Genomic DNA, 27,523 nt, shown 5'->3' with positions numbered 1-27,523 from the left:
TCTTGCTTAGTTGTTGTTTTGAAGACAGTGAGATAACCATCTTATCATTATCTTGTTGGCTCAAGGAAAGTCATATTGTGACAAAGCTTCTGTTTGAAGGAAAACTTAAGGCCCAAAGCCAAAAGCTGGGACTGAACTCGAGTTAGACTGACATGGCAACAAAGGGGATCTAAACAATGAGCACAGCCACAGAAAGATTTGACAACTAGCTTTGAAGGCATTCAGGCCTAGTCTGTCATAATACTCATGATAGCCAAAAAAAACCCTCCCAGTTCCCTTCAGAAAGGCATTTCTTGTCCCTCCACCTGATACTGCATTCCCTCATCTTAAGTCCACCTTCGTATCTACTAGAGACAGGAGAGCTGGGAATATACACACTCACAAACTCCCCACACTCCAAACTAGAACTTTACAAAGGGTGAGAGAAAGGAAAATAAAGACATGTGAGAAAGTGTGAATAGCCATGCATTTCTCTTTTGCCCATCTTACATTGGTATAGCCTGGTAACAGATTTTGAAAATCAAAAAAGAAGTAAGAAGAAAGAAACTACGTGTACAGCTTCCCTCAGAATGGATGAGGGAATAGAAAGAATTATTACTGATAAACCTGAATAATCTCTATGCAGAGTATTTTCCAAGTGCCTCACTTTTAAAGTTAGAGTATTAGATAATTTCTTTTTCTGTATATTGCAGACTATATGCTGTGTGCTTGCATGCAACTCTAGGGAGCTAAATTGTAATAAATATATTGGGATAGTAAGTTCATTTCCCAACATATCCCTAGCCAGCCTTTGGAAAGGGGTGTTTGCTTTATATCTGCAGTTTCCAAGTAGACCTCTCTTTCTGCATGACTATTTAAGTCCTTCTGCTTGTTTGTTTACACATTTTTACTTTCAATAACTTACTGCCTTTTTTTTAAAAATCCATGAAAGACTATCATCTTTACATGGAGCACAGCTTTCTTCAATAATGCTCAAAAGTAAAAATAAGCACTGCTCAAAAGTAAAGAACCTGAAAACTTATATTTTTCATTGTAAAGAAGCAGTCACAATTCCATTTAAGAGACAAGTTACTACTGTGAAACTTTCATTTTAATCCCTCCAATTTCCTTGGAAAATGTTGAATATCCTACATCTAATATAATTCTTCTTCTTTATTCTCTGATCATGTAATACCTTTCCGATTTCTGGTTTCCTTCCCCTCTCCTTCATTATCTTCATTAGCTCAAATGCAAAGCACATTTAACTGGGGCAAATGAAAAGCACATTTCTCTGCCAATTCACTGCTCTTTTCTCCAATGTGTGAATATCCTGGTTATATCATCTATAATTGCATAAAACCTAGTTATTCATATGACAGCAAGATAGGATCATACCAAATTATAAATTAACTGTGGAAATATCCCACTAGAATTATGCAAGTCTGGATTTGTTTTACAGCAGCATTGCAGATGAATACCCCATCCAGGAAAGTAGTTTTGCAGTTGCTGAACATTTTATGAGACGTTGCCTTTGGTGGTGAAGCAGCTGTAAAGTTCCTTCTTTCCATCTCACTCTTGGCTGCTAATTCTACTAGCACTGTGTAGCTCAGCACTCAGCTGGTGGCCATCCCAAATTCAAGATGAATAAACACAGTTAGGAACGTGACAACAGCCCAGTGGACCACCGAGTGTGCACAATCAGCTGGGGAAACACTAGGGAAGGCCTTAAGACAGCCACAGCGTAGAAGACATCATTTCACACCCCAAGGAAGAGCACCAAGTAAAAGGTGTTGTCTTGAGGAGATGTCAAAGAATCCCAAAGCTACAGAGCAGAAAACACAAGACCCACTGTGACTGATGCACAAGTGAACACTTCTGGAACCAGCATCCAATCAGATATGGACAATTTATCTCACAATGAATTTACATGAGTCCAGTTTTATTAACCCTTGAGATGGACTGATCAAACAGGCACAGATGACACCTGAACAGCAAAGAAACTATCCTGAATTGAGAATAAACTTGTCTATAAATTTGTCTGTTCGCTATTATAAACTATTCTTCTAGAACATTGCAGGAAGAAGAACATTTTAAATCATAAAGTATATCAAAGTAATTTGATACCATTTTGAGTAAGAAATTACAACAAAATTTATAGACTTGTAAAATATTACTTGCAAACAATGCAGTAATAAATTACTTACACTCAGACATCCAGTCACATCTTAGCTGTTCTAAGATGTGCTTGGTAATTATTAAGAGATACAGATGATTATGGAGTATCTTTTACTCAAAGATTTAACTGCTTTACCAGCTGTGTATAAAACATTTAAAGGACAGACAGAACTGCAGCTACACATGCAGCTCCACCACTAAAACAGACTGACTGAAAGATCTTTTCTAGTTCATCTGTGAAGTACAACAACAGAAATTAAATTAATACTTGTACTTTTGCAGATATCAAAGTAGGCATGAATGTTTTTAGTTCTGTTACTAGAAACAGTAAGTAGGCAGTTAGATTGAAACTGGACAATATGAAAGTCCTGAAAATAATTTTTTTTTAATTCTCTGATTAAAAGTGACAGGTAATTGATTTCTACTATCATAAATTAACAGTGGATTTTCTCTAAATATTCACATTAATTGTTAAAATGACTTTATTGATATCAAGTGATAAGAGGTATCAGACAGACCTGTAAAAATGTTCTAGAAAGCTGAAGGGACTACATTATGAAAAATGAAGCTTAAGTATGCAAAGCATCCAAACCTTACAGACAAATGTAGTCAGTAAACATTAACATTCCAGAGAAGATAGAGAAAATACATTCAAAACTGTATGCAAATAATAAGCACAGTTGATATTATCATGAAAGACATTCAGAAACATCTATTTAGAGACATGAGGTGAGCACATTAACCCCATTAAGAAATACAGTTACAATTTGTCCTCACTGTTAGCTCAAAGATAGTATCTGACCATGACTTCTGGCAACATTCCTCTTGGAAGATGCATTAGCAGATGTTAGTGATAGATGAAAAACAAGGTACTCTTGAACCAAAAACCAACCAAACAGGTGGTGAGCTGTAACAGAATGAAACTCCTTATCCATTCTTTCTGTTCACCTACATCCGGTTCAAACAATGAAATCTCAGTCCGACCGGAATGCTGCGTCTAAGCAGCGTTCAGGTGAAAGAGCTGTTCATTTCCACACACAAAACAGTAAGCCCAAAGGGCAAAACACAGCAACATTCTTCTAGATTAAATGTACCAACAGAAAGTAAGCTGTAAACTCAGATAATAAACATTAATTAAATTGTTTGCTTTATACAAATAAAATAAATATATGTTAAATCCTTAAATTGAAGGCAATGTGGGTAAAAACCTCAATTCTTGCCAATCCCACTCGCTAGCAACACGGAGGAGATAATAAGTATAGTTTAGGGATCTGCCTATCTGTTGTTTCTTCAAATGCAAATTGTTTGTATTTTCTTGTTATTGCTAATAGAAACTCAGAACGTCATGAGGACAAGTAGAAACCGAGCACTTGAGAAGTACAATAATATCCTTCCAAACACATCAATGGTTTTGTTTTCAGTTACTGGTAAATAGTTTAGGAATGTTTAAGTAATTTTCATTTTTAAAGAGTGTGCACACTTAGCTGAATTCTTTGAAGGCATGTGAGAAAAAGTATTAATGCCAATGTCAAATAAATCACCTCCCTCCCAAAGATCCATTGTGTGAACAAGTATTATATTCTGAATACAAAACAAAGGTACCAAAGAGATTGCCATGTTCATTCCTCTTTAAAAAGAAGCAAATATCAATTCTTAAAGGAGTAGTAAAGTTCATTTTCCTACAAAGAAACATGTAACATTGTTTTCCAGTATTCAGAACTTAGAATCACAAGTCGTAAACTGCCCAAGGAACATGTTCAAAATCTTACAGTTCAAACACTCCTAAAATTACAACACATATGTAGGTTTCATTCAACTGTTACTACAAATTTATAAATGTCTCTGGAAATAGATCATCTCACAGAATTTCAGAGTCCCTTGCACTTCACTTTCATTAATGGCATTTTAATGAAAAGGGTTTTTTTAAAAGATGCTTAGAAAAACAAATATTTTTTAAACCAGATATGATATAATTTTAAGATTGATTCCATTTAATAAAATCCTTACTTGTCTGCTCCAAGAAATGGACACCACGTGTCAGATAACTGAGTTTTGTTGGGGTTTTTTTGGTGGTTTGTTTTTTGTTTTTTTGGGTTTTTTTTTAAAGAATGCACAGCATTTTCAGGGCTGGGTTTCAGAAAGATTAGGTCTATGAACAGTGCAGTTGTCCAGTGGTTCACAGGTGTTTCAAAAGAATTTCAATGGAACCTAGGGTATTTATTTACACATTCCTCTGCTGCACTGGAAACCCAAACACAGCAGCTTTGAGTGTGATGTGTAACTATAAAACTGTTTATCATCTGCACTAAATGATATGGAGACCAAAATAATGCATACACACAGACTTTTTCAATCTTTTAATTATTTTAATGCCCCTTTAACAGAGAAGTATGAGGCTCCAGAGACTGACAGTCAAACATAATTCCATTACAATATTAATAATAATAAAAAACCCCAACTGACTCTGGCTTTTACAACTGGTTTCCATTACTTCTGAATTTCATACCAAAGCCAGCTTTGACAAAACAATTTAACTTCACACTACAAAGAAGGTTATGATTTACATAATCAATGTAATTGCTACATTAGCTGTAATGAATAGCAGACAAAAGTGATGTAAAGGGCAGAAACTGTCTTGGAAAATCTAAGTTATTAAAAAATTACTTAAAATTTAACGAAGACTCAGTACAGGTTTGTTTTCTCACTACAGTGCTCTCATCGCTAGTGAACCTGAAGACAATAACTAACATTGACATTAGACTTCCTTCTTTTATACCACATTTCATGACAGCTTTTCAAAGGCTTGCAGGGTTAGCCTCATTCTGCATGCACAGAAAGGGCTTTGGCACAAAATGCCTTTCAGAAAGGTAACAGCACATCAACAGAAGCAGCTCACGCAGTTTCACTCCACAACTTTTTGGTTACTTTTCTAAAGGCATCACAGAGGACCCATACCAGCTGCACCCAGAACTCATGATATGTAAAAGACATTTAGTATCTTTTCCACTTCATAACATTTTTTGCTGGAATGACTGCTGATTTCCCAGATTATTTTGGAATTAAATCCACTATTTATCTTTTAAGTGCACTGCTAAGCAGAACTAGCAGATACAAATTTTTGCAGATGTACCTATAGGGAAGTATGACCCCTCAACATGTCCCATAGACACTGAAAATTTTCTTGAAGTCTAGGCATCAACTGTAAGTTTCAGCATGCAGCAGATAAACAAGAAAGCCATAAGACAAAGACATACAAGGAAGCTGAACTTCCCCACATCAGCTCTGCCAAACAGAATGCATACACTCTGGGTCACAAACCATGCCAGTGGCAGCATCCTATCAGAGTAACACATTCCCATTTTGGGGACTGAAATCCAGAAAGAAGAGTCAATGGGAAAGGCTCTCCAAAGCACCTTACAGAATGGAGGGAATTGCTGCCTACCAGGGCCTGGAATTTGTGCAATCTCCAGATGCTAGAAAGAGCTTTGATGGAGAAAAAAAGAATCAAAAACTACAAAGATATGCAAAAGGGACAGACAAAGATGGTTCAGGCAGGAACAAGCATATAACAATAAAAGGAAAAAGACAGCCACTTTTAAACACTTGAAGGTCAGTAAACTTCCTCAGCAATGCACTACATCCTATTGCCAGACCAAGTCCCATCTTCCTACTAAACTACATTTCTAAATATTTTCCCAGGTGAAAGCTGGAGTTGGACAGGTTACAGAGCTCAGGTACCTGATATGTCAGCAAGCAGAGAGGCCAGAGACCAAGAACACTGCCTGGATATACTGTGCGAGATTGCTAACAAACACCAACGTGGACTAGCTGCCAAATAGAGTAAGAGGCTTGGAAGCCAAATACTGGAGCAGCCATGAGTCTGGGCCAGATATTGGAGAGACCAGAGGGTCTGAGACTTGACCCTCAAGTCAAGGGACCAAAAGGTCAAGGGTCAAGGGTCAAGGGACCAAAAGGTCCATGCAAGGTACTCAAGAGACCAGGATATCTTGGGGGTTGGCTCCTGGTAAGTTCAGCCAGAAATGTTTGTACGTGTGCACGTCTTGGGCACAAGGCAACTGGGAGATCACTGAATCCAGGAGCCCACCACTAAGTAGACCAAGTGGCTAAGACAAGTTCTGGCAGGACCCAGTGTTCTTGTACCTCTGGGAGTGCAGGTCTGCGTACCAGGAGCTGGACTGGGAGCTGTGAGCCTCTGTGGCTCATGGCCACAGCTGGGGTGTCCGACAAATCAAGGAGCCAGCTACTGAACGGACCGAGTGCATAAGGAGGGATCTAAATTCTCTGTGTGCATGTGTATTTACATATAAATACATGGGTGTTCATTTGTTTTTCCATAAACAGACTTTCACCCCAAGCAGTCAGAGAAGGGAAGGGATATGTCCATGGGCACTGCTTGTGCTTGCCTAAGTGCTGTGTTCCACATCCGTGTTGGCCTATGTGACCAGTCGTGTGTATGTGTATATAGGACACATGTGTGCATTATTGGGAATAATTCCTTTCTGGGAATTAGCCTCACTATTGGCTGGACCTTGGGACATGGAGCTATGTCAGTTTTGCTTCAATGAGGCTTCAAGATTTAGGAGGTCTTATAACAAACAAAATTAAATGCAACTGTTAAAGCCTTCCAATAATTCAAGGTGATAAGAGGCCCTGAAATGCTCTTTTAAAACTGCACTCACTACACCAAGTATTATTAATTAAATGACCCTTAAACCATCATTATCAGTGTAATTAATTACAAAGAAACAAGAGTGAAATAACTGTAAGACAGGTGTTTAAAACGCCTGAGCTGGCTCCAAAAGGAGCAATTTTCATCCATCAATGTTAGTAACCCAGTTCAAGTGCCAGACTCTCAAGATGTACTTGGCTCCTGAGGTCATACACTTGCATTCACACAACATAGAACTGTGCTGCGTCTGTGGTCAGGGCACACCAATACTGGGAAATGAAGACATTCAACCCCACAATGTTGTTCAGGTCCATCCAAGTGCACTTGCTATAGTTCAGGCACTTCAACATCTCTGCAGTGCTTACCCTGGTTTTTTGGAGGCATTCATTACCAGGGCACAGCTGATGAAGTGCACACCCACAAATGAGCAAAGCCAGTTCTGCTCTGTGGCTAAAGTTGGCTTAAACCTTAAGTGCCACTGGAGACACTGAAGAAAAGAAAACTTCATTAATTCTGAAAAAAACCTGAATCCATTCAGAATTAGCTTTCTCTGCATGAGGTCAGCAAGGTCTCCAAATTACAACACTTCCCCACTATTCAAGGTATTACAATTCTTGTATTGCACCAACTGTAGATTAGAGTGAGTTGACTATAAGGCTCTCTCTTCTGGAAGACACAAACCTGAATAGCAACACTACCAATTGGCTTCCAAAACACCTTGGTTCTTTCCTTTTTTATTAAAAAATTTGTTTAACACTTGTTTCCTTCACTCTATCCAGTATAACACCAAACAACACCACCACTGCACAACACTTATAATAGTACTTCACAAAAGTTTAGTATATGCAGTCTATCATTCATAAGCTTTAAAATTCTGTTATGATACATGGTAGTAAAAAAGAAAGAGCATCTTACCAGTTTTGGGCACATTTAGCGTTTTCTTTTCTGCCTTGCTACACTTGTCAATGCTGAAACACGCTTTTGTCTTTACTTTTCCAGTTGACTCCACAGACTGTGTACAATTTTCATTTTGATTCTGGATATTTATTTTAGATAGCAATGAAGCACCTCCCTCTTTCTCAACTATCTGCAAAAGAGAAATAAGTTCACAATAGCATTTCCTGCATGGAGGTGAAAAGAAATAGAGAAAAGAGCAACAACAAGGGTTTTCAAGACATATTAATTGTCATTATGAAATTGTTATATAAATATGCACATCTCTGCAAAACTATATGCATCACAACAACACTTGTGCCAAAATGCCAAACACTTGTGTAAATAGTTTATTAATTTAGTTTAATATGTCTTCTGTAGATAAATAAATAAAAATTGTGCTGCTTTTCTGTGTCAATATTAAAGGTTTCAGAGAAAGTCCCTTTGCAGCAGAACTGCAGCTCAGCATACTGAGACTTTACAACAAGTATCCTAGCTCTTTAACTGCTTTTACAATAAAGCCCATGCCAAGATGCAATCCCCACCTCATTTATTCTTGAGAATTGCATTTGGTCTCAATACTGATTAATTTTATTCATTTGAAAAACATTTTTCTGCAACCACTCCACAGTGAGAGAAACCTAACCTGAGAACCAAGGTACTGACAAAGGTACTGACAGCAAAGTTGTCAAAATTTGTTCTGAATAGATTTTCTAAGCAGAGATTGTTTGTGTTGAGCTCAGATGTTATCTGGCAATCACAATATTGTACAAATACTTGTTAGTGCACTGTTCAGTTTACCTCCTTTAACTTAATTTCTTGGTCCATCTCCTTAGTTTCATTCTTGAGACAAACAGCAGTACATTTTCCTGGTGGTATAAACCTTGGCTTTTTGCCAGCATTTCCTAGGACTTGACTTGGAGCTGCAGATCGCCTCATATTCAGCTGTACTGCTCTGCAGGCTGGACAGGAAGGAAGGAAGCAGATAAAGACAACTGTAGTCAAGATAGGCTTTAAATATAAAAATATATCCATAGATCACAACAAAAGCACTATTTCAAAATATAAAAGAGCATACAAGCTCTTCAAACAATATTCACAAGCATAATAACATTTAATAAAAAGTAGTATCATTGCAATGCTTTAAGTACTAAGAAAGATTGACTGCAGCAAATTCTGCAGCTGAACACCTTGATGTTCATTTAAAAAGCCACTAATGCGGTTCCCAAGAGCAGTAAATGCTCTGGAGATGGACAGTGTAGGGCTACTTAGCAAACTTAGACCAGTTTATAAAAAGAACAACAATTTTAAGCAAAACTTACTATTCTGTACACAGGAAACATAATTTTGAAAAGCCCATTATTAGTGCACAATGAACAGTGAATTAGTGCACAGTGAACAATGAATCTTAAGGTGTGTCTCATACCTGGGATGAGTGTTTTGCATTAAACAGTCAATTACATTGGTCATTCAGGTTCATCATAATAAGATTAACATTCAGCAGAAAATTATCACTGAATTGAAGTGGATGTTATTGCTCCATGTTATGTCCACTTGAACAGTGGAAGGAATGTATTACAGATTTTCCCTCAAAATATAAAACCATTATTCCCTTGAGCAGCCTTAGGGCAAAACCAAACATATGCCAATGTTAATACAACAAAGTTTACTTTGCAACCAGTAGAAAAACTAGTTATAATCTTAATGTTTCAAAGTAGTAGACAGAAATCAAAGAAAAGAAGAAAACTCCAACAGAATGAGACAGCAGCCAAAATAAAGAAAGCAAGCACAACTTACACTACAGTTACAGGTTTAATTCTCCGTTTACACACATTTATTTTAAATGATTCCCCCCAACTACTGGATTAAAAATAAACCGTAATACAGATTGCAGAATCAAACTTCTGTACCATCTCAAAAGCATGTTTGCATCCTGCTGCAACAGACTGCATGTTTCTGCACCTTTTTTGGTGCTACTCTGCACTCCAGTGGCTTCCTGGGGCACAACCACGCTCCTTTCCAAGGTTTGCACTGAAGCAGTGACAGAGCACTGCCAAAACACTTTGCAAACATGCAGAGACTGGCAGCAGGAGTACTGCTCTCTCCCCATATCTGCACAATTAGCAAATATATGATGCTGTCACTAGACATAAATCTCGGGGCAAAATGGCCTCAACTGTTGTCACTTCCACTGTGGCTGTTATTAAAAATACAAGGAAAGAAGCCTGTGTCTACAGCAGTTCACTTAAGTTAGGCTAACCTGACAACAGGTTAACCTGACAACAGGTTAACAAATGCAACCCTATGCAATAAGGGAGTAGCTTGGTTATAATAACAGGAGTATTTGTAGTGTGAAAAGCCACTGTGAACACTGCAAAGGTGTCAAGAATCTTCAGGGAGAGCAGACTGCAAGTGCTAGTGCTCAGCAGAGCCATCTTCAGGTGCCATGGGAATCTGAACAAGCTCTCTACCCAACCCTACACTGCACAGTGACACTTGGGAAGACAGCACAGGACACCCCAGGGCTCTGCATGAGGACTATGCATAGCATGGCTGCAGTGCTACACTAACCCTGCCCACTGCACTTGAGGTTCTGTGGGACAGAGAAGCTGCACAATTCATAAATTGCACATATCCATGATTAAAGTGCTCTAATTACTAAAACCATTTGGCCATTGCACTGTCATTTGGTCTAAAACCACAAAAACAAACTCATTAGAAGATCTGAAAATTATTAAGCATTTGAAGACACTATTCTTGCTAACTCAATAACTTCACTGTTACCAGTATTACCTGCTTGCAATTACAGAGTCCTTTATGGGTTTGTGGGTTTTAAAATTAAACACTGCATCCAGAAATACATATTTGTCTTTTAAAATGCAAGCTTTCATAAAATATAATAAAATATGTTAAAAAATATAATAACCAAAATGTTTACATTTTGTCCCTTTACACTACTACCCAATAGGAATAGAACATCAAGAAACCACTGACGCCAGGTCTTTCGGATAAGATCAGAGTGAGTGTAGCAAGGCAAGGAACAGCTCCAGACTACAACTAAATGAAAGAATATGCAAATATGCCCTTTCCTCAGAGACAGGCCGATACACCAGGGCACCTTGCAGCTGCCTTACTGTTAGGTCTGGCTGCAGGGAAGCAGCTGCAAGCAATGCAAAAAGCACTGCTCCTAGCTGCTGTTAGCAACCCTGCCTGACCAAACCCAGCGCACCACGAAACCACAGCCCAAACCGTCTCACGGGCGCCTCTGCTTTGTCACGCATTGAATTCGGTTCAGTCATTTGGTCCTTAAGGGTGCATTGGTAGCTGCACTGAAAATTAAATATACGTACAAAGAACTTTCAAGATTTTACACATGCAGCTCAACACGGTGTGCACGGAGCTCTGCTAAAGGCAGCCACAATGCCCGTCCCGGCCCCGAGCTTGCAGGCGGCTCCCGGGGTGCTTGAAGAGGCACTGCCGGCACACACGCAGAGGCAGAACAGCGGCTGTGGGAGGCTGCAGAGACGTGACACAGCATCAGCTTTTACTCAGTTAACCTGCAGGCAGCGAGTGCATCGCCTTGAACATCAACATTACCGAAAAATCCCTTCAGATCAGAAGTAGCTGTAATGAATTTTTACAAGAGCATGTAGGACAAGGGGGGGATGGCTTCAAACTGAGGGAGCGGGTCTAGATTAGATGTAAGGCAGAAATTCTTCACTCTGAGGATGGTGAGGCGCTGGAACAGGTTGCCCAGAGAAGTTGTGGATGCCCCATGGCTGAAGGCCAGGCAGAATAAAGCTCTGAGCAACCTGACCTAGTGAAAGCTGTCCTTGCCCACGGCAGGGGAGCTGGAGCTAGATTATTTGTAGGCTCTTTCCCAGGGTCGCTTCCGCCAGACCCCCGCCCGTGGCTCCCGTACCTGCGCTCCCGCCGCCCGTCCCGCCTCCGCGCTCAATTGTCCCGCCGCGCGCTCCCGACAGCCTCACCGGCCGCACCGCGCGTGCGCCCTGCGCAGCCTTCCCTTCCCTTCCCGCCGGGCGCGCGTGCGCGCAGGCCGTTCCGCGGGACGGGACCCTGGAAAGGCGTTTCACGCCCCGGGAGGCGCTGTCCTGCGCATGCGCAGTGCCGGCCTGCGGCATCTGTGCCACACACAGCATGGCGGAGCGGCTGTCCGCCACGCCGCCGTCGAGCGAGGGCGGCCGTAAAGGGAAGCTCGGCTGCGCGACAGCGAGCGGCGGCGGGCGGGGTGAGTGAGCGGGGCCGAGCGGGTCGGGGCGAGCCGAGGGCCGGACCGGGGCAGCGGAGCCCGGGGAGGGAGGTGCTGCGCGGGGTTTGTGCTCAGCGTTTGTCAGGGCCCTGCGCCGGGCCGGCGGCCGCATCGCTGGCGTGTGGGGAAGGGAGCAGCAGGGTGTGTGCAGCTGTAAGGGTGTTTGTCGCTGCCTGAGGCAGCGCAGCTGCTGTTTCTTGGTGTCGGGTCCCTTCTCCAGATGTTTCCAGGCCAGCTCTGTGCCCTGTGACCAGGATCGTTGTCCGTCCCCGAAGCGCCTTCCCAGGCCGAATCCGAAGGCCTTTCCCCTGTTGCTGTACAGAATTCCCCTGGCACAGCTCCGAGGGGAGCGGGCTCCGCTGGCCCTGGGCTTGGCTGGGATGGCAGAGCCCGGCCCTGCACCGCCTCGAAGGTGGCCACAGAATTAATTAGATTGGAAAAGATTTCTAGATCATCAAGCCCATTCCAGTGGCTGACCACCCTTTCTGTGAAGAAATTCTTTCTGCTGTCCAGCCTGAAACCCAGCCCCCGGCACAGCCTGAGCCGGTGGCCCCTCATCCTGTCGCTGGTCGCCTGGGAGAAGAGACCGGCCCTCACCTGGCTACCGTCTCCTTTCAGGTGACCGATGAGGTCTCCTCTGAGCCTCTTTTTCTCCAGGCTAAACAACTCCAACTCCCTCTGCCGCTCCTCATGGGACTCGTGCTCCAGATCCTTCACCAACTCCATTGCCCTTCTCTGGACTCTGGTCTGTGCAAGGCAGGTCATGGGTGGCACAGTTCTGAGTAGGCTTAGCAGGACAGCAAGTGTTGTACAAAAATGTTCTTTGTCAGAATAGCTACAGTCGTTATGTAGTTCCTGGAAGAGGCCTTAAGTTGCCTCGTATTTTTTATATAAGCTTTTTTTTAAAAAAAAAATCAGTTGTTTGCATCAGTGTAAGGTGGTGTTGCTGATCATTTATTTTTACCCTTCTCTGTCCCTTTTCTCTTACACGAATGTTCATCCAACTCCCCAATGTACCAGTCTGGGGAGCTGAGCTGAGGGAGTAGCACCCCTCAGCATCCTTACTGCTGCTGTCTGTCTTTCTTCCCTTTCTGCCCTGGCTGCAGTTTCTTATCCCTGGTCATGCCCTGCTTACACAGTCCCTAGAGCTTTTGCTGAGCCATCTACTAGGAATTCTAGCTTAACAAATCAAATCAGGGTATAGTTGTCTGGTGAGTTGCATGAGCCAGTTCAGAAAGGGGCACATTAAATGTTCTAACTGATTCAAAGGAGGAGGTGGAGGGAGGTGGGAGCACATTCATTTGTGGATAGATAGGCTTGGGCTGCCATAAGAAAACTGCCAAAGTTAATTTTTTCCCCCAATTCAGTCTTAAAACAGGTCAGTTACTGAGAGTGATACATCAAGTGCCTGAGAAACCACTGTACAGTCACATGTGAAGGGGTGAGTTTGCCCCTTTGGGCACTGATGCTGCCTTGGAGTGGCTTACAGTGTCAAAGTGGGAAAAAAACACACTAAAATATTGCTTCTGTATAGCAGGTTTTGTGAACATAAAGGCTGAAGAAATGTCATGTCTCAGTGTCACCTCATCTCTGGGCCCTGCATAGACTGTGTTCCTCCAGCATTTCTGAAAATGCTGTCTTAGCCATGCACATCTGTAGTTCTGTGTGGTGCACTCCAGACTTTCAAACAGTTATGCTTTGTTTTGTCACATGAAAAAGAAGCATTTTTTAAAAATCAGAAGCTACTGCAGATCCAAAAATGAAGATCACTAATTTCATTTCAGTGTCCTGACTTTCACAGTGGAATATCTTTGATTAGTACCAGGCATTTAGCATTAGTACCAGGCATTTATCGTTATGTGATGATGTTGGGAACTACATCCCACCTGTATTCTCCCTGTTATCATATCCACACCAAATCTCTGTTTGAGGGCAGTGAAGTCCACAACTCAAGGCAGCTTTTGGATGTGCATCTGCGTGGCAAACAGCGTGGGATGACAACTGTTGAAAAATCACTTGATACCTCTGAAGCCTGGAGAAGACAAAACACCGTTTTGTCTGCAGGGAAAAATAAAACATGAAACAATAAGAAGCAAATAGCATGTCATAGTTTGTGTGCTCTCTCTCCCAAACAAAGCAATCTGTGCACAATGATACCCTTACAATTTATGCATCCTCCCTACATGCTCTTCACACGGCCCTTTTAGTCCAGTGGTGATTTTTGGTCTGGGGTCTTCTAACAGTTTATTGGATTCTCTCTCCATGTCCATGCAGGCAAGCTATTAACTGTTCTTATCTTGAGTTGCAGCTTCTGCTGATGACCATGAGCTCCTTATCTTCTGGTTTGTGCTGCTTGTGCACCTGCTCCCTGGTAGAGCATGGGAAACTAAAATAAAGTCCTAGACTTAGGATAAATATTACTTAGCAACAACTAAAACATTGGTGTGTTGGCAACATTCTCATTCTAAAAGCAAAGCACAGCTCTGTAGCATCTACTGGGAAAATTGCTAAGGAAATTAACTCAGTTCCAGCCAAAAGCATGTCTAGGACAAAGTCCATAGTTTTCAGCCTTAGGCTTCCAGCTACCTAAGCTACATACAGCATTCTAAATCACAGAGTATTATAATTCTATGTGACTTATTCTATTTAGAAGTTATTTGCTTAAGCTAAGCAACTGACATCTCTCAACAAAATAATTTCTAGGTGCAATCAGAAAAGGAGTGTGACAATTGGTGAATTGTAGTAGAATTGGGAAAATAAGTTTTGAGGTCAAATGGAGAAAAGAGAAGTTTCTGGGGATAAGCAGAAGCTGAAAATTATCTCATTTTGTGGTAAAGTGATCTGTACTGCTAAAGTGCATGACATTCATCAGATACTCTCCCTCTGCTTATCTCTTGACTAAGGTGCACCTCTTGAAGTTGATAAGAAAATAAAACATCTCTGGTTCTTCAGGTCAGGAAACTTCTACTGGGAGAAGGCTGGGACTTCAGTAGCAGCTGTTGTCATAGGTCCCAGATCCATGGCCACAAGGGTTCCAGTGCTGTGTTTTGCTGCTCCAACATGAGTCTTGAAAATGTCCTGAAGAATCCCCCTTGATTGTATTTTTTGCCTCAAAGTTCCCATCCGCCCTTCATTTGAACTTCAGTTTGGCTGGGGCTTTATACATCAATATATATTTATATACAGAGGCACGTGTAGATAATATATATATTTTGTTGTTGCTGTTGCACTTCACTTCTCTGTTAAGCACAAACAAAGTTTTTTGTTCCCCATTTGATAAAAATACTCTTTCTTGCATTCTGTTGGTCTTCAAACTCGCTAAAATATGCTGAAGAGTGACTTGGAAGATTTGATCCTCAGGGGCTAGCAGTATTTGTGCAAAATCTAGCTCACAGCATCCACAATTCCAGTAGAACAGTAGAGGAGGACAGTAAAAGTACTTAGTTTTTCTTTCTTACCTGTACTTGAAAGTTTTCTAAAAGCAGAATCCTCTTGGATCCACCAAACCAAATCAAGCTGCTAGGCTTACAGTTCATATTATCTAATCTATATATGCTATTTAAGTCCTCTAGCATAACTTAAGGGGTTTAATAATCACATCTTTTATGATGTTTTAAGTGAGCAACCCTAGTTATGCTACACAGCAATAATATTTGCCAATACAACAAACTTGACTGTAATAGGTTTGTTTCAAAAATAAACTGCCTGTCATGACTGGATTAGAACAGGTCGATAAGGAACTTCTGTCTTTTTGAGGAATATAATTTTACCAGATTTCAGTTGCTGCTTTTCAATAATACTAATTCTGTTGTCTTCAGTCTTACAAACAAAAGTGGCTTCAAAATTGATCATTAGTAGGGTGTTCAGTTTTGTGATAAATATCTGCATCAGTAGGAATTGAAACAGAGACTGAAGATTATTTTCACCCCAATCTAGTCAGTTTTTCTGTGTTGAATTGTAGGTTTTCAGTGGCTTGCTTTGGAAAACTTGGTTTTAATGGGCTGTTAGACAGTAGCTGGCTTGTTAGACATAGGATTCAGTAACTTAGGAAACACTACTGAGCCTTACTCTTTCTAATTTTTCTCACAGGCATAATAAAGCAGTGAAGAGAAACTGAAGGAAGCATTACATGCCTTACTGATCATAAAACTGTTTCTGAAGTATTTGGGCAAACTACATATATATGTAGTAAAATCTACAAAGGTAAGATATCTTCCTTTTCTATTTTATTCAGAAAACCTCATGACTAATGAAAACCTCTTTCATGAGTCTCAGTGGGTTTACAAAAGTAACTTGATATGTCAAGGAGCAATGTGGAGCCTAAAACTTATTCTTTTAAGCAAGTTCTGTGGAGTCTTGCCAAATTCCACAAGGTTTTTCGTGATAGAATTTAGATGAAGGCAGATTGCCCATTAGTTCTTCTTCACAAAGCTTTGAAATCCATTGAAAAGCTTCTCAGTTTTATAAAATAGATCATGTAGGAAAAGACAGTAGCTCTTCATGATTTCAGGGTTAGCTGCAGTTTTGGCTTCTTTTACTTCCTGAATATTAAGTATGTCTTTAAGCGTGTGGAGATCTCATGCTGCTTCCTCTGAAATGGAGGTCTACAGTGACTAGAGAATCTTTTTTTCAGCATGAAAGCAACATCTTAAGTGATGTGCAGTTCATCAATCCAGGATTTGCTAGCTGAAAGTACCACAGCTGTTGTTGGTAAGAACACAGTTTTGTAAGTTTGTTAGGCATTATATGAAAGGTACTAAAATGGAAAGCAAACATTTGCATTTGAACTTCTTTGATGTTTCTGCTTCAGGTAGAATTCATGTAAATAGAAACTGTATGTTTCACAGTGGCTGCTACAGTGGCTGAATTATGTTCAATAACAGCATTCAGAAGAAGCGCAGCTCCACTGTGCCAAAGTCTTTGCTTTCAGAGTTCAGAATTTCTCGATAGAAAATTGTGATTCTGACATCCAGCAGTACAATTCTCAAATTCCCACTTAAATCTGAAAGTCTCTGAAGTGTGTAAATGTTTGTTTGCATTCACACATTCACTTCTTTATTCATTTTATGGCCTCAATGCTTTTAGAATTGCTCTCAGGCCTCTTTGTGAACCTACCCATACAGATTCAGCACAAAGATTGCTTTATTTCTGTGTGTTTGGGGTTTTTGATCAGGTTGAAGGTGTGGAGAGCATGGGTTACGATATTGAGCGCTTCGTGGGCTATGTTAATGAAGGGCTGTTGTGCTCCATCTGCCGAGACGTGTTGGAAGATCCGCTGCAGGCTCCTTGCGAGCACGCTTTCTGCACCGCCTGTATCCATGGGTGGCTTGTTCATCACAGTAACTGCCCTGAAGACAGACAAGTGATTGATGTGTCTTTGCTGCGACCTCTCTACAGGTATCCAATAATCTTGCTGTGTGCTGAAATTACATTAATTTAGGATTGCTCTGTTTTGCTTGCACAGCTTCATCTCCTGTCGATACTGTTGCTCAGGCTGTCTTTATCCGGTATGCCTGTGGCAGACACCAACTACTTACATGAAAGCATTAGCATTTTCTGTTTATTATTACTAACTGTTAGGGTGTTAGGATTTCAAAACTGAAGGGACACTTAGTTTGTTCTCCACCTTTTTATATCTTGAATGCTGATTCTAGATGCCTGTCTGGATATTATTCTGAATGTCCTTTACAGCATCAAAACTTTTCCGTGCTTGATTTTAGAGAAAGCAAGCAAAGTGACTCTGGATGACAGTCACTGCACACTCTGTATCTCTTTTCAGTCTTATTTAGATGCTGTAGTGGGGTTTGTAATTAACAGTTCCTGGAGATATTAACCAAATTTCTGACCTTCAAATCCTTTTTAAAAAAGATCTTTAGACATAGGAATGTCTGTTGTGAACCACCTTGTCATGTAAATCAGGCTGTTCTCACTAGTGCCTTCTATAACTGGTCAGGCAGTTGGACCATGATTGTTGTTGGTCTTTCCCAAACAAACTGTTCTGTTTTAAACTGTTAATTCTTACTAGTGTCAGAACAAAACAGTTTCAACAGTAGATGCTGCTTGCTGTTTAACATCTGCATTATCTAATCTTGCTCAGAGTAACAGTTATGTATTTGAAGTCTCCAGATACAGTAAATTTAACTTTGTTAGTACTCATAATGTAATTTCATTCATGAGATTTTACTATGTGGAAGTTAGCTACAGTGTAGACAGAGCACTAGAGTTTAATTTTTAAATTGTTTTGTCTGTACTTACTGTAGTCCTTTAGTCTGGCATGTTTAGAACCACAGAACTTAAATAGCAAATGAGTAGCCCTGGTGTTTGTAATTGATAATATCTGCTGAGCCAGTGAAAGGTCACAATTAAAAATTGTTCCAAAATAAAGATTTTATTTGCTCATTTAAATTTGGAGACTGAATTTTCCATTAACATTCTTTCATTCTTTCTTGTTTGTTTTTTCCTGATATGGTCACTTGAATTCTTAAAAAAAGAAATAAATTCAGCTAGTTACTCACAATTTTTCCTAATGGAGATTAGAATCTTGCTTTCTTTTCCCAAAAGTTGAAAATACAAATGTTTCAATAATGTTCCCAGATTTAAGAACAAATTCTTTTCTTTGCATGTAGATATATGAAAAATGATTTAAACCGTCTTCAGCTACATTGCAGAAACAGAGAGTATGGCTGTGAAATGGTTTGTTCTCTGGAGTCTATAGACAGGCATGAAAGGGAGTGTGAGTACAGTCAGATACCTTGCTCCAATGCTGGTGAGTAACAAAGAAGTTGAATCCTTTATATTAAACAAACATGTTTGTCATCTTCCCATCAATAGAACTGCAATAATGGCCATTATTTCTTAACAGAAATGCAAAGCTTTGGCATGATCTGCTCTTTACAGCAGTGCTTTTGAACAAAATATAATACCAGTTTATGGCAGTCATGATGGTTAGCAACTGTTTCTTATCTAAAAACTAACCAAAATTAATATGGTGAACTTTGAATGCATGAAAATGTAGTAGTGCATTAGTTTTGCTCTCTGTGAAGTTATGAGTTTGTTTTCCAGTTCTGACTGCATGTTTTGATTTTTGAATGGATGCAGTAGCCCCTGCAGAAGACTTAGGGATCATAATTTATTTATAAAACACCTGGTTGCCTGGTGCATGTGCAGGTATCAACTCTGGGACATAGCTTTAACAAGAATATAGCTTGGAAAAAAGAATTATTCTAAGCTAAATTCTAGGTAGAATTGAGGTTTTTATTTAAAGCAAGGCTACACCTCCTGAGAAAGAAACATATCTCTAAAAAGGAACATACTGTTGAAAGTTGAATTAATTTGAAATGTTGTCTGGTCCTAGATAAAGTTAAAATCTAATTAATGATGCTAAGGGCATAGTTGAGTCTGCCATTGTAATTAATTATGAAATGGTTAAGGTACTAGACCTGCTCTGCTTGAAGTTATAATTTTTCTCAGAAGTGACTTCTGCAGATGATTGATTCACCTGTTCTACTTCCTACAGAAACAGTAATTTTTTACAGATTTATGTTTTTACACCGCACTGGGTGTCTGGTGTTTGTCATGTGAAAGCTCTTACATCTCTTCAACTCTTTCCCAAAAATACATGGAGTGTGTTTTGAGTACCTCAATGACAAATCATTATATTTATTATTAAAGCTCTTCTAGTACTCATTTGTCATTTTCTGGTATGGTTTGTTAGGAAGTTTCAATACTCCATTGTTTCAGTTTCCTTAAGTTGATATTCTCTTCAAATTAAATGCAAGTGTGTATTTCAACAAAGTGAGCCTCAACAATTAAACTACAACTTCCTGAATTTGACTTCATAAGTTGAGACTACAAACTTCAAGTTTAGAGTGTTAAATATAGCAATAATTTACATAGTGCTTATTTTTGATTCTTTACATTTTACTTTTAATTACTACAGAACGACAAAGTTTGTATCCTAGAATTTCTGTGGAAATATTTCTATCTTTTTATGAGTTATTAAATGTTCATAAATAAATGTTCTAACTTATTATTATGGTCTAGTACATTATGGACAAGACCAACAAATTGTCTAGAAAACAAGTTTACCTTCCATCTCACCCACATCTCTCTTTACTATGTCTTTGGACTTTTCTTTAAGTTTAATAGTATAATATTTTTTACACATGTGTATTCTTTATAAATTCCAGTCATTGAAATCTATGATGGTAGCTAGTGTCTTAGTTTTGCATCAGGATTGTCATTACTGAAGTTGATGTAATGCCAGACCAGCAGTAGTAAACTTTATAGAAAATACCTCCTTCAACCCTTCAGTATTTTTAGTTAATGGGTGTCTTAATAAGACCTCTTAACAGCATTGTATGAGTAGCTACATATGTGTAACTGTCATATTTCATATCCTAAAGAAATCACTTCCCTCACCTTCCTTTCTTGAGTGTTTTTGTTTGGAAAGACTCAAATGCTTTTGTTGTAGCCGGCTGTCTTGCCTCGCTCCCCCTTGCTCAGGCTGCACCGTGCAGATCGAGCGGCGTAACCTGGACGGGCACCTGGCGGTGTGCGAGTACCGGAGCCGGGAGTGCCCCAACGGCTGCGGCTACACCATGCTCAGCGCAGAGGACTCGCAGCACAACTGCGTGGCAGAGCTGAGGACCGAGCTGGAGCTGCTTCGGTACAAAGCTTCTCTTCCTCTCGGGTCTCTCTTGGGCTGGGCTTAAGGGCATTGCGTCAAGCACTTTGAAATACTAGCACTGCATTCTGGTATGTGTTAAATGGTCCATTAATTGCTTGATGCTAACGGGCCAGAATTTTATTATGTGTCAGCATAGATTTTAAATTCTTGCTGTTTTGATTCTTTTTTGTTGGGTGTTGTTGCAGTTCGTTTGAGGGGGCTCCCTGGGGAGTCTCCGGAGGGCCTCCTAAGCTGTGTGTTCCCTGGTAACAGCCAGCAGGCAAGGAGACTCCACACGGCTTCTGAGGGTGCTGATTAGCTGAGGGTTTATTGGGGGTCCCACCCCCGGGAGCAGCATGGTTACTGAGGGAGAAGGGAGGGAGGGGGAGAGAGGGAGAGCCCAGGGAGAGGAGGGCCAAGAGAGAGTCTCATCTCCCTCGCACAGGGAGATTCAAAGTGGGCGCGGAATAAGACTTGTGCCAATGGGATTACAGATACCTAAGACTTCAGGGGAGGATCACAGGCTTGGAATAAACTGTACATTTTCAAGGGGTGAGACAGAGCATACCATTTAGCTAAAATGTAACACCACAGGGCGTTTTTTTCCAAGTTACCATAAATCTTAAAATACCTTGCAGTTGAACAGAATTGCTATTTAAAATGACAAAAAACCTAAGAAAATGGAAGCTGGCAATTTAATTTTTCCACTGGTCTGTTATACAGACGAAGCCACATTATTTAATAATTGTATTTAGTTTATGTTTTTATATATTGAGAAGATAAAAATCTAATTATTTTGGCAGGTACAGGTAGATTCAACACTGAAGGTCTAATTTTGATTTTTTTAAAGTTCTAGATAAACAGTCAGTGAATGACTCTTCTTACCATCATCATTGTTTTCCTCTTACGTAGGTTTCCCTTTTCATTATATTCCAGCTGTACTTTTTTTTTTCCCCGCTCACACTCCTTCCCATTTGTATCTTTCAGCTCCTAAGTGTTGTGCTTTTGAACACTGCTGTGAAGTCAGGCTCAAATAGGATTTAAATGCATTGGGACACAAGTGATTCTGCTACCTGGTTTCTGAACTCAGAAGGTTAATGTAGTGCCATCTGGTTTTGGCTGTGGAGCTGTGTGAGTGACTAGGCTGTAACAGTTTACTGCATACTATCATTTAGTATCCACCATAAAAGTGAACAAGATTACACAGAGCCATGGAATCATTTAGATTGAAAAAGAGCTTTAAGATCATTGAGTCCAGCAGTTAATCCAGCACTGCCAGGCCCACCACTGAACTGTGCCTGCCATGTCCACACACTCAGGCTGTCTCACTTCCTTACATGTTTAGCAGTACTATAGGATTCAGACTTTTTGTCTTGGCTGCCTCTATTTCATAACACTCAGGAAGAACATACTGTAGGCAAACAGCAGAAAATCACTTAAAGTCATAAATACACCTGCTTGAGCTCTTGGAATATTTTATTTGAGGAATATGGTATGATTGTCCCTCTATAGGCCCTCATGGGCACTTTAATGCCCCTGGGCACAATGCACTTCTTTATGCTGTTTTTCTTTTTAAATTAATAAACCATGCCTCTACAGAGGCATCCTGTAGAGCTTGATGGGAATCAGTTCAGTCTGCTTGGCTGCCAGAAGGCTTTCTGGATTTTGAAGATCATTCTTTTCTCTGCTTGCAAGACTTAACAAGGAGAAATAAACTTTTTAGGTCAGAAATGATCTGCAGAGTGGAAGAGGCAAAACATGAGATGGAGTCAAGGTTAGATTCACAGAGAAGGCATATGGTCCAAAAAGAGAGTATTCTGCAAAATGAAATTGAAGAACTAAAGGTAAATACAATGCTTTTTTTTTTCCTCTCTTAACAGTCTAGGTTTTTGCTTTTCCCAGTAGCAGTTTCTTATTTTGTAAATAAAGTCTCATATAGAGGAAAATGGCATTAAGTATGGAAAGCAAAACCATCAAAGTTTTTCCAGGTTAGCTCTGTGGAGGAGCAGGCTGGATGCTGTATTCCTGTGGTTTGTCTGCTTCACGTTCAGTGGAGCTCACCTGGGTACTCCACCCGTGTTCTGTGCGTGCGTAACATTGTCAACAGATCAATCTGAAACTGATTTCAGTGTCTAAATGTAGAGTATACATCACAAACTGGATGTAATTAAACATCCAGCTCCATTTTTAATTGCTGTGCAGAGTGGCTTAGTCCAGAGCTGACACAGAGCCCTACTGTCAAGAGTGGTATTTGCACTGTGACCAGAAGGTTGGAAAGGTTCACAGTAAACTTCATCAAGTAACAAGCAAGACTGTCTTATCCTTTTATTCATCCTCTTTTTAGTATATCACAGAAAAAATATTTTTAAAGAAATCATTTTTAAAAGCTTTATAAGGATTTTAAAAATTTATAGTTTACATTTTTATTTTTACTGGATTTGATGTTAAATCCTTGAAGAATGTATCTGAACATAACCACAATCATATTTTATTTGGATTCTTGAAATAGAAAATAAAAGCAGCATGTGGGTAAGTTGGCTGTTTCTATCATACTTCGTAAGAAAAAAAATAAGAAAACTAAATATTTTTGAAAAACATGGGAATCTTTAGACCAAGACTATCCCACAATGTGAATGCTGGATTGTGTCTCAAATTGTTTACATTTGTTGCACTATCAAAAAATTATTTTGGTGGTTTTTATTCCGAAGACTCCACCACCCTATGTGTGTGGCCAGTTTGACTTCATTGCATCATCATTAGAAGAGGGTTTGTTTCTTGCAGTAAATTTGTATTTGCATTTCAGAGCCAGATGTCACGAATGATGTCAGATGTACGGTCTCTGATGGCTGCGGAGAGGCAGCACCGTCAAGAGCTGGAGCAGGCAGAGCTGGAAAAACGGGAGTTAATGGAGCTGCTGAAGGGGCTGCAGAAGGACTGTAGATTGACTACTACAGAGGGAAGCAGGAAGTCAAATTTCCGTCCTTTGACACGACTAGAGAGTGTAAAAAGAAAACCTAGGGAAGTTACAGTTATCTAAATAGTACTAAGCTCAAAAAGCATTTTCTTCAAATACTGGCTTCTGGCAAACTACTATCTTTGAATAATTGGTAAACTTTATATAATTTATTATTTACTTGGGTTTTTTTTAAGTCTAAATTACAACTGAATTTCCTTTGGGGCCATAAAAACAAAGAGAAGATTTTTTTCCTAGGGGAATACTGGTCATTAAAACCAGTAATTGGAAGACATATTTTTAGTTAATGTTTTTATAAAAAGGGAAAGGATACTTGATTTGTTCTCTCTTTACTGCATCACTTACAGGAATCTTTCAACACTGAAAGCTACAGCCTTTTAAAGTCAAAGATGTGGACTATTATGGACCAGGAAGAAAAAAACATTTCAGTATCGCTGTTTGAAACAAGAAAGCAAATGTGACCCTTTGGGATGTACTTAATTTGGGCAAAAGTGAATAGTAGAATTAGTAAGTCAGTAATAGAAATTAATAAGATTTTGTTTGTTTGTAGTCAGTAGAAGGTCTTATTTCAAAGGTGGAAAGTAAGCACTTTAAATTGTAATTCTTCTGCTATCTAACAGCTTTGGGTGAGGTTGACTGTAGCTTTAGAGCTTCCTCTCATTTCTGAGGCTGATAACACACTGAAGAGACTAATACTAAAGCCTGAGGTAGTAGAATAACCTAAAACCCTTTAAACAGATGTGTGAATAACTTTGAGTTTGTGGGAATGGATCTGCTTCTTACTGTAGAATTTGAAGCTTTTATATGTGAAAACTATCAGGTATTTCTACAGGATCTTTTAAGCATAAGACCAGTAATTTGGTACTCAATGTCTTTATATATAAATACCTAGAGTATCCTTAATTTTCTTGTGGCAGGTTTAAGGCTACTTGATATGCACAAGAGATGAATATTTGCACAGTCACTTGGGCTTCAGACATCTGTGTTAGTGCTCAGGCAGGCTTCAGGGAGTGCCAGAGCCTGGTACTGGCATCAGAGGGTAACAGAACACCTGTGTTAGTGCAAGTAGGTCAGTGATCTGCTCTGCTTAGCAGTGCTACTCAAAGCGGGGGTGCAAGGGTTAAGTGACCTTAGAGCATCTAAGGAAGAGAGTGACTGATAGAGCCATTCTCTGCCTCCCCTGAGGCAAATGTACCAGTCAAATGCACCTCAGAAAGTGGAGGATCACTAGAGATGAACCTAGAGTGGCAGGTCTGTGATGTAGGCAAAACCATTGGCCCAGCTAAAGTGCATCTACACCAACACATGGTGCGGTCAGCAAGCAGGAGGAGCTGGAAGCCATTGTTCAGCAGGAAGGTTTTGATGTCACCATCACAGAAACATGGTGGGATGACTGTCATCATGGGAGTGCTGCAATGGCTGCATATGAGCTCTTTAGAAGAGACAGGCGAAGCAGGAGAGGTGGTTGGGTAGCACTGTACAATAGGGAGTGTTTTGATTGTATTGAAATTGATGATGAAGATGACAAGGTTGAATGCCTCTGGGTAAGGATCACAGGGAAGGTCAGCAGGGCAGATGTCATGGTGGGAGTCCCTTAGAGACCACCGAGCCAGGAACAGGCTGGTGAGGCGTTCTACAAGCAGTGAGTGGCAGAGGCGTCACAGTCACCAGCCTTTGTGCTCATGGGTGACTTCAACTTGTCAGATGTCGGCTGGAAATACAGCAGAGAGGAAGCAGCCTAGGGGGTTCCTGAAGTGTGTGGAAGACAGTTTTCTAACTAACACAACTGGTAAATGAGCCTAACAGAGAAGGGACCCTGTTCCTTGTGGGCAAAGAAAGGCTGGTGGGTGATATGATGGTCAGTGGCCATCTTGGGCAGAGTGACCACAAAGTGTTAGGGTTTTCTGTACTGGGTGAAGTAAGGAGGGGCACCAGCAAAACTTCTGCCGTGGACTTTGGTGAGCAGATCTTGGCCTGTTTAGGACATTGATTGACCAAGTCCCTTGGAAGTCAGTTCTGAAGGGCAAAGGAGTCCAGGAAGGCTGGATAGGCTTTAAAAAGGAATTGTTAAATATTCAGGAACAGACTGTCCCCGTGTGTGGAAAGACAAGTTGTATGGGGAAAAGACCAGTGTGGTTAAACAGAGAACTTAAGCTGGAACTTAGGGGGAAAAAAGAGAATATATAATCTCTGGAAGGAGGGTCAGGTAACTTGGGAGGACTGTAAGGATGTCACAAGGTCATGTAGGAAGAAGATTAAAAGGGACAAAGCCCAACTAGAACTTACTTTGGCCACTACACTTAAAGACAACAAAAAAAGTTTGTATAAGTTCATTGACAGCAAAAGGAGGGTCAAGGAGTGTCTTCACCATTAGTTGAATCCAGAGGGTGGTGTAGTAACAGGCGTTGAGGAAAAGGCAGAGGTACTTAATGCCTTCTTTGCCTCAGTCTTCAATCCTTCCTGAGGATCAGTTGTCCTCAGAATACGCAGCTCGCTGAGATGGAAGTTGTTGATGTACAAATGAGTGAAGCTCCTGTAGTCCAGACAAGATGGTTAATGACCTGCTGTGCCAGTTAGACACTCACAGGGCTGTGGGCCCTGATGGGATCCACCCCTGAGTAATGAGGGAACTGGCAGAAGTACTCACTGGCACTGGTGAGTGCTGTGTCCAGTTCTGGGCCCCTCCGTTTGGGAACGACGTTGAGATGTTTGAGCACATCCAGAGGAGGTAATGAGGCTGGTGTGGGGCTTGGAACACAAAGCCCTGTGAGGAACGACTGAGGAAGCTGGGGGTGTTCAGCCTGGAGAAAAGGACACTCAGGGGTGACCTTATCACTCTCTACAGCTTCCTGAAAGGTGGCTGTAGTTCAGGTGGGGTTGGTCTCTTTCACCAGGCAGCAACTGGCAGAACCAGAGGACACAGTCTCAAGCTGTGCCAAGGGAAATATAGGTTGGATATTAGGAAGAAGATTTCCATGGAAAGAGCAATAAGGTACTGGAATGGCCAGCCTGGTGAGGTGGTGGAGTCACCATCCCTGGATGTGTTTAAAAAAAGACTGGATGTGGGACTCGGTGCCATGGTGTAGTTGAGGTATTAGGGCATGGGTTGGACTCAATGATCTTGAAGGTCTCTTCCAACTTAGTGATTCTGTGAATTTGCAAAAACACTTTCAATCATCTATCAGCAGTCCTGCTTAACTGGAGAAATTCCAGGTGACTGGAGATTAGCAGATGTAACACCCATCTATAAGAATGGTTGGAGGGATGATCTGGGGAACTACAGGCCTGTCAGCCTGACCTCAGCTCTGGGCAAGGTTCTGGAAGAGATCATCCTGAGTGCCATTACATGGCACAGGCGGGACAACCACGGGATCAAGCCCAGAAAACATAGATTGAAGAAAGGCAGGTCCTGCTTGACTGATCTGATCTCATATGACTAAGTGGCCTGGTGAGAAGGCTGTGGATGATATTTATCTAGACTTCAGTAAAGCATTTCACCCCATCTTCCACAGCATCCTCCTAGAAAAACTGGCTGCTTAGGACTTGGATGGGTGGACTCTCCAATGGTTGTCAGGCCCAGAGTGTGGTGGGGAATGGAGCTAAGTCTAATTGGCAGCTGGTCACTAGTGGTGTTCCCTAGGGCTCAGTATTTGGGCCAGTCCTATTTTAACACTGTTATTAATGATCTGGACGTGGGGATTGAGTGCATCCTGAGTAAATTTGCAGACACCACCAGGTCAGATGGGAGTGTTGATCTCCTTAAGGGTAGGAAGGCTCTGCAGACCTGGACAAATCACTGTGCCAAGGCCAAGTGCACGAGGTTAGGTAAGGCAA

The 27,523-nt window shown here is 40.7% G+C and overlaps 2 protein-coding genes across 4 annotated transcripts in view; one reads left to right on the top strand and one right to left on the bottom strand.

Moving 5' to 3' along the window:
• Nucleotides 1-11,752, bottom strand: part of RAD54B (RAD54 homolog B) — a 61,369-nt gene extending 49,617 nt beyond the window's left edge. The window contains exons 1-3 of the mRNA XM_041464521.1: nt 11,700-11,752; nt 8,579-8,739; nt 7,760-7,931 (exon numbers count right to left, since the gene is read on the bottom strand). Coding sequence (XP_041320455.1) covers nt 7,760-7,931; nt 8,579-8,716 — 310 coding nt within the window. The 5' untranslated portion in view covers nt 8,717-8,739; nt 11,700-11,752. The remainder of the gene's footprint in view (nt 1-7,759; nt 7,932-8,578; nt 8,740-11,699) is intronic.
• Nucleotides 11,753-11,910: 158 nt separating this feature from the next.
• On the top strand, nt 11,911-26,526 carry LOC121351918 (RING finger protein 151-like). 3 transcript variants are annotated; one of them, XM_041464381.1, is made up of 8 exons: nt 12,532-12,665; nt 13,415-13,488; nt 16,137-16,250; nt 17,221-17,444; nt 18,674-18,813; nt 20,553-20,715; nt 22,439-22,559; nt 23,519-26,526. In XM_041464381.1, the coding sequence occupies exons 4-8, from the start codon at nt 17,239-17,241 to the stop codon at nt 23,750-23,752; spliced, it is 864 nt and encodes a 287-aa protein (XP_041320315.1). In that variant the 5' UTR covers nt 12,532-12,665; nt 13,415-13,488; nt 16,137-16,250; nt 17,221-17,238; the 3' UTR covers nt 23,753-26,526. The 3 variants fall into 3 exon arrangements, with proteins under 3 accessions (XP_041320316.1, XP_041320315.1, XP_041320314.1); XM_041464380.1 differs by lacking the exon at nt 12,532-12,665 and adding an exon at nt 12,673-12,792; XM_041464382.1 differs by lacking the exons at nt 12,532-12,665; nt 13,415-13,488 and adding an exon at nt 11,911-12,026.
• The last annotated feature ends 997 nt before the right edge of the window (nt 26,527-27,523 follow it).

The sequence above is a fragment of the Pyrgilauda ruficollis genome, unplaced genomic scaffold, assembly GCF_017590135.1.
Source record: "Pyrgilauda ruficollis isolate IOZ18807 unplaced genomic scaffold, ASM1759013v1 scaffold18, whole genome shotgun sequence".
NCBI classification, from domain to species: Eukaryota; Metazoa; Chordata; class Aves; order Passeriformes; family Passeridae; genus Pyrgilauda; species Pyrgilauda ruficollis.
The sequence above is the reverse complement of the archived record's forward strand: the minus strand, read 5'-3'. Positions and strand labels throughout refer to the sequence as shown.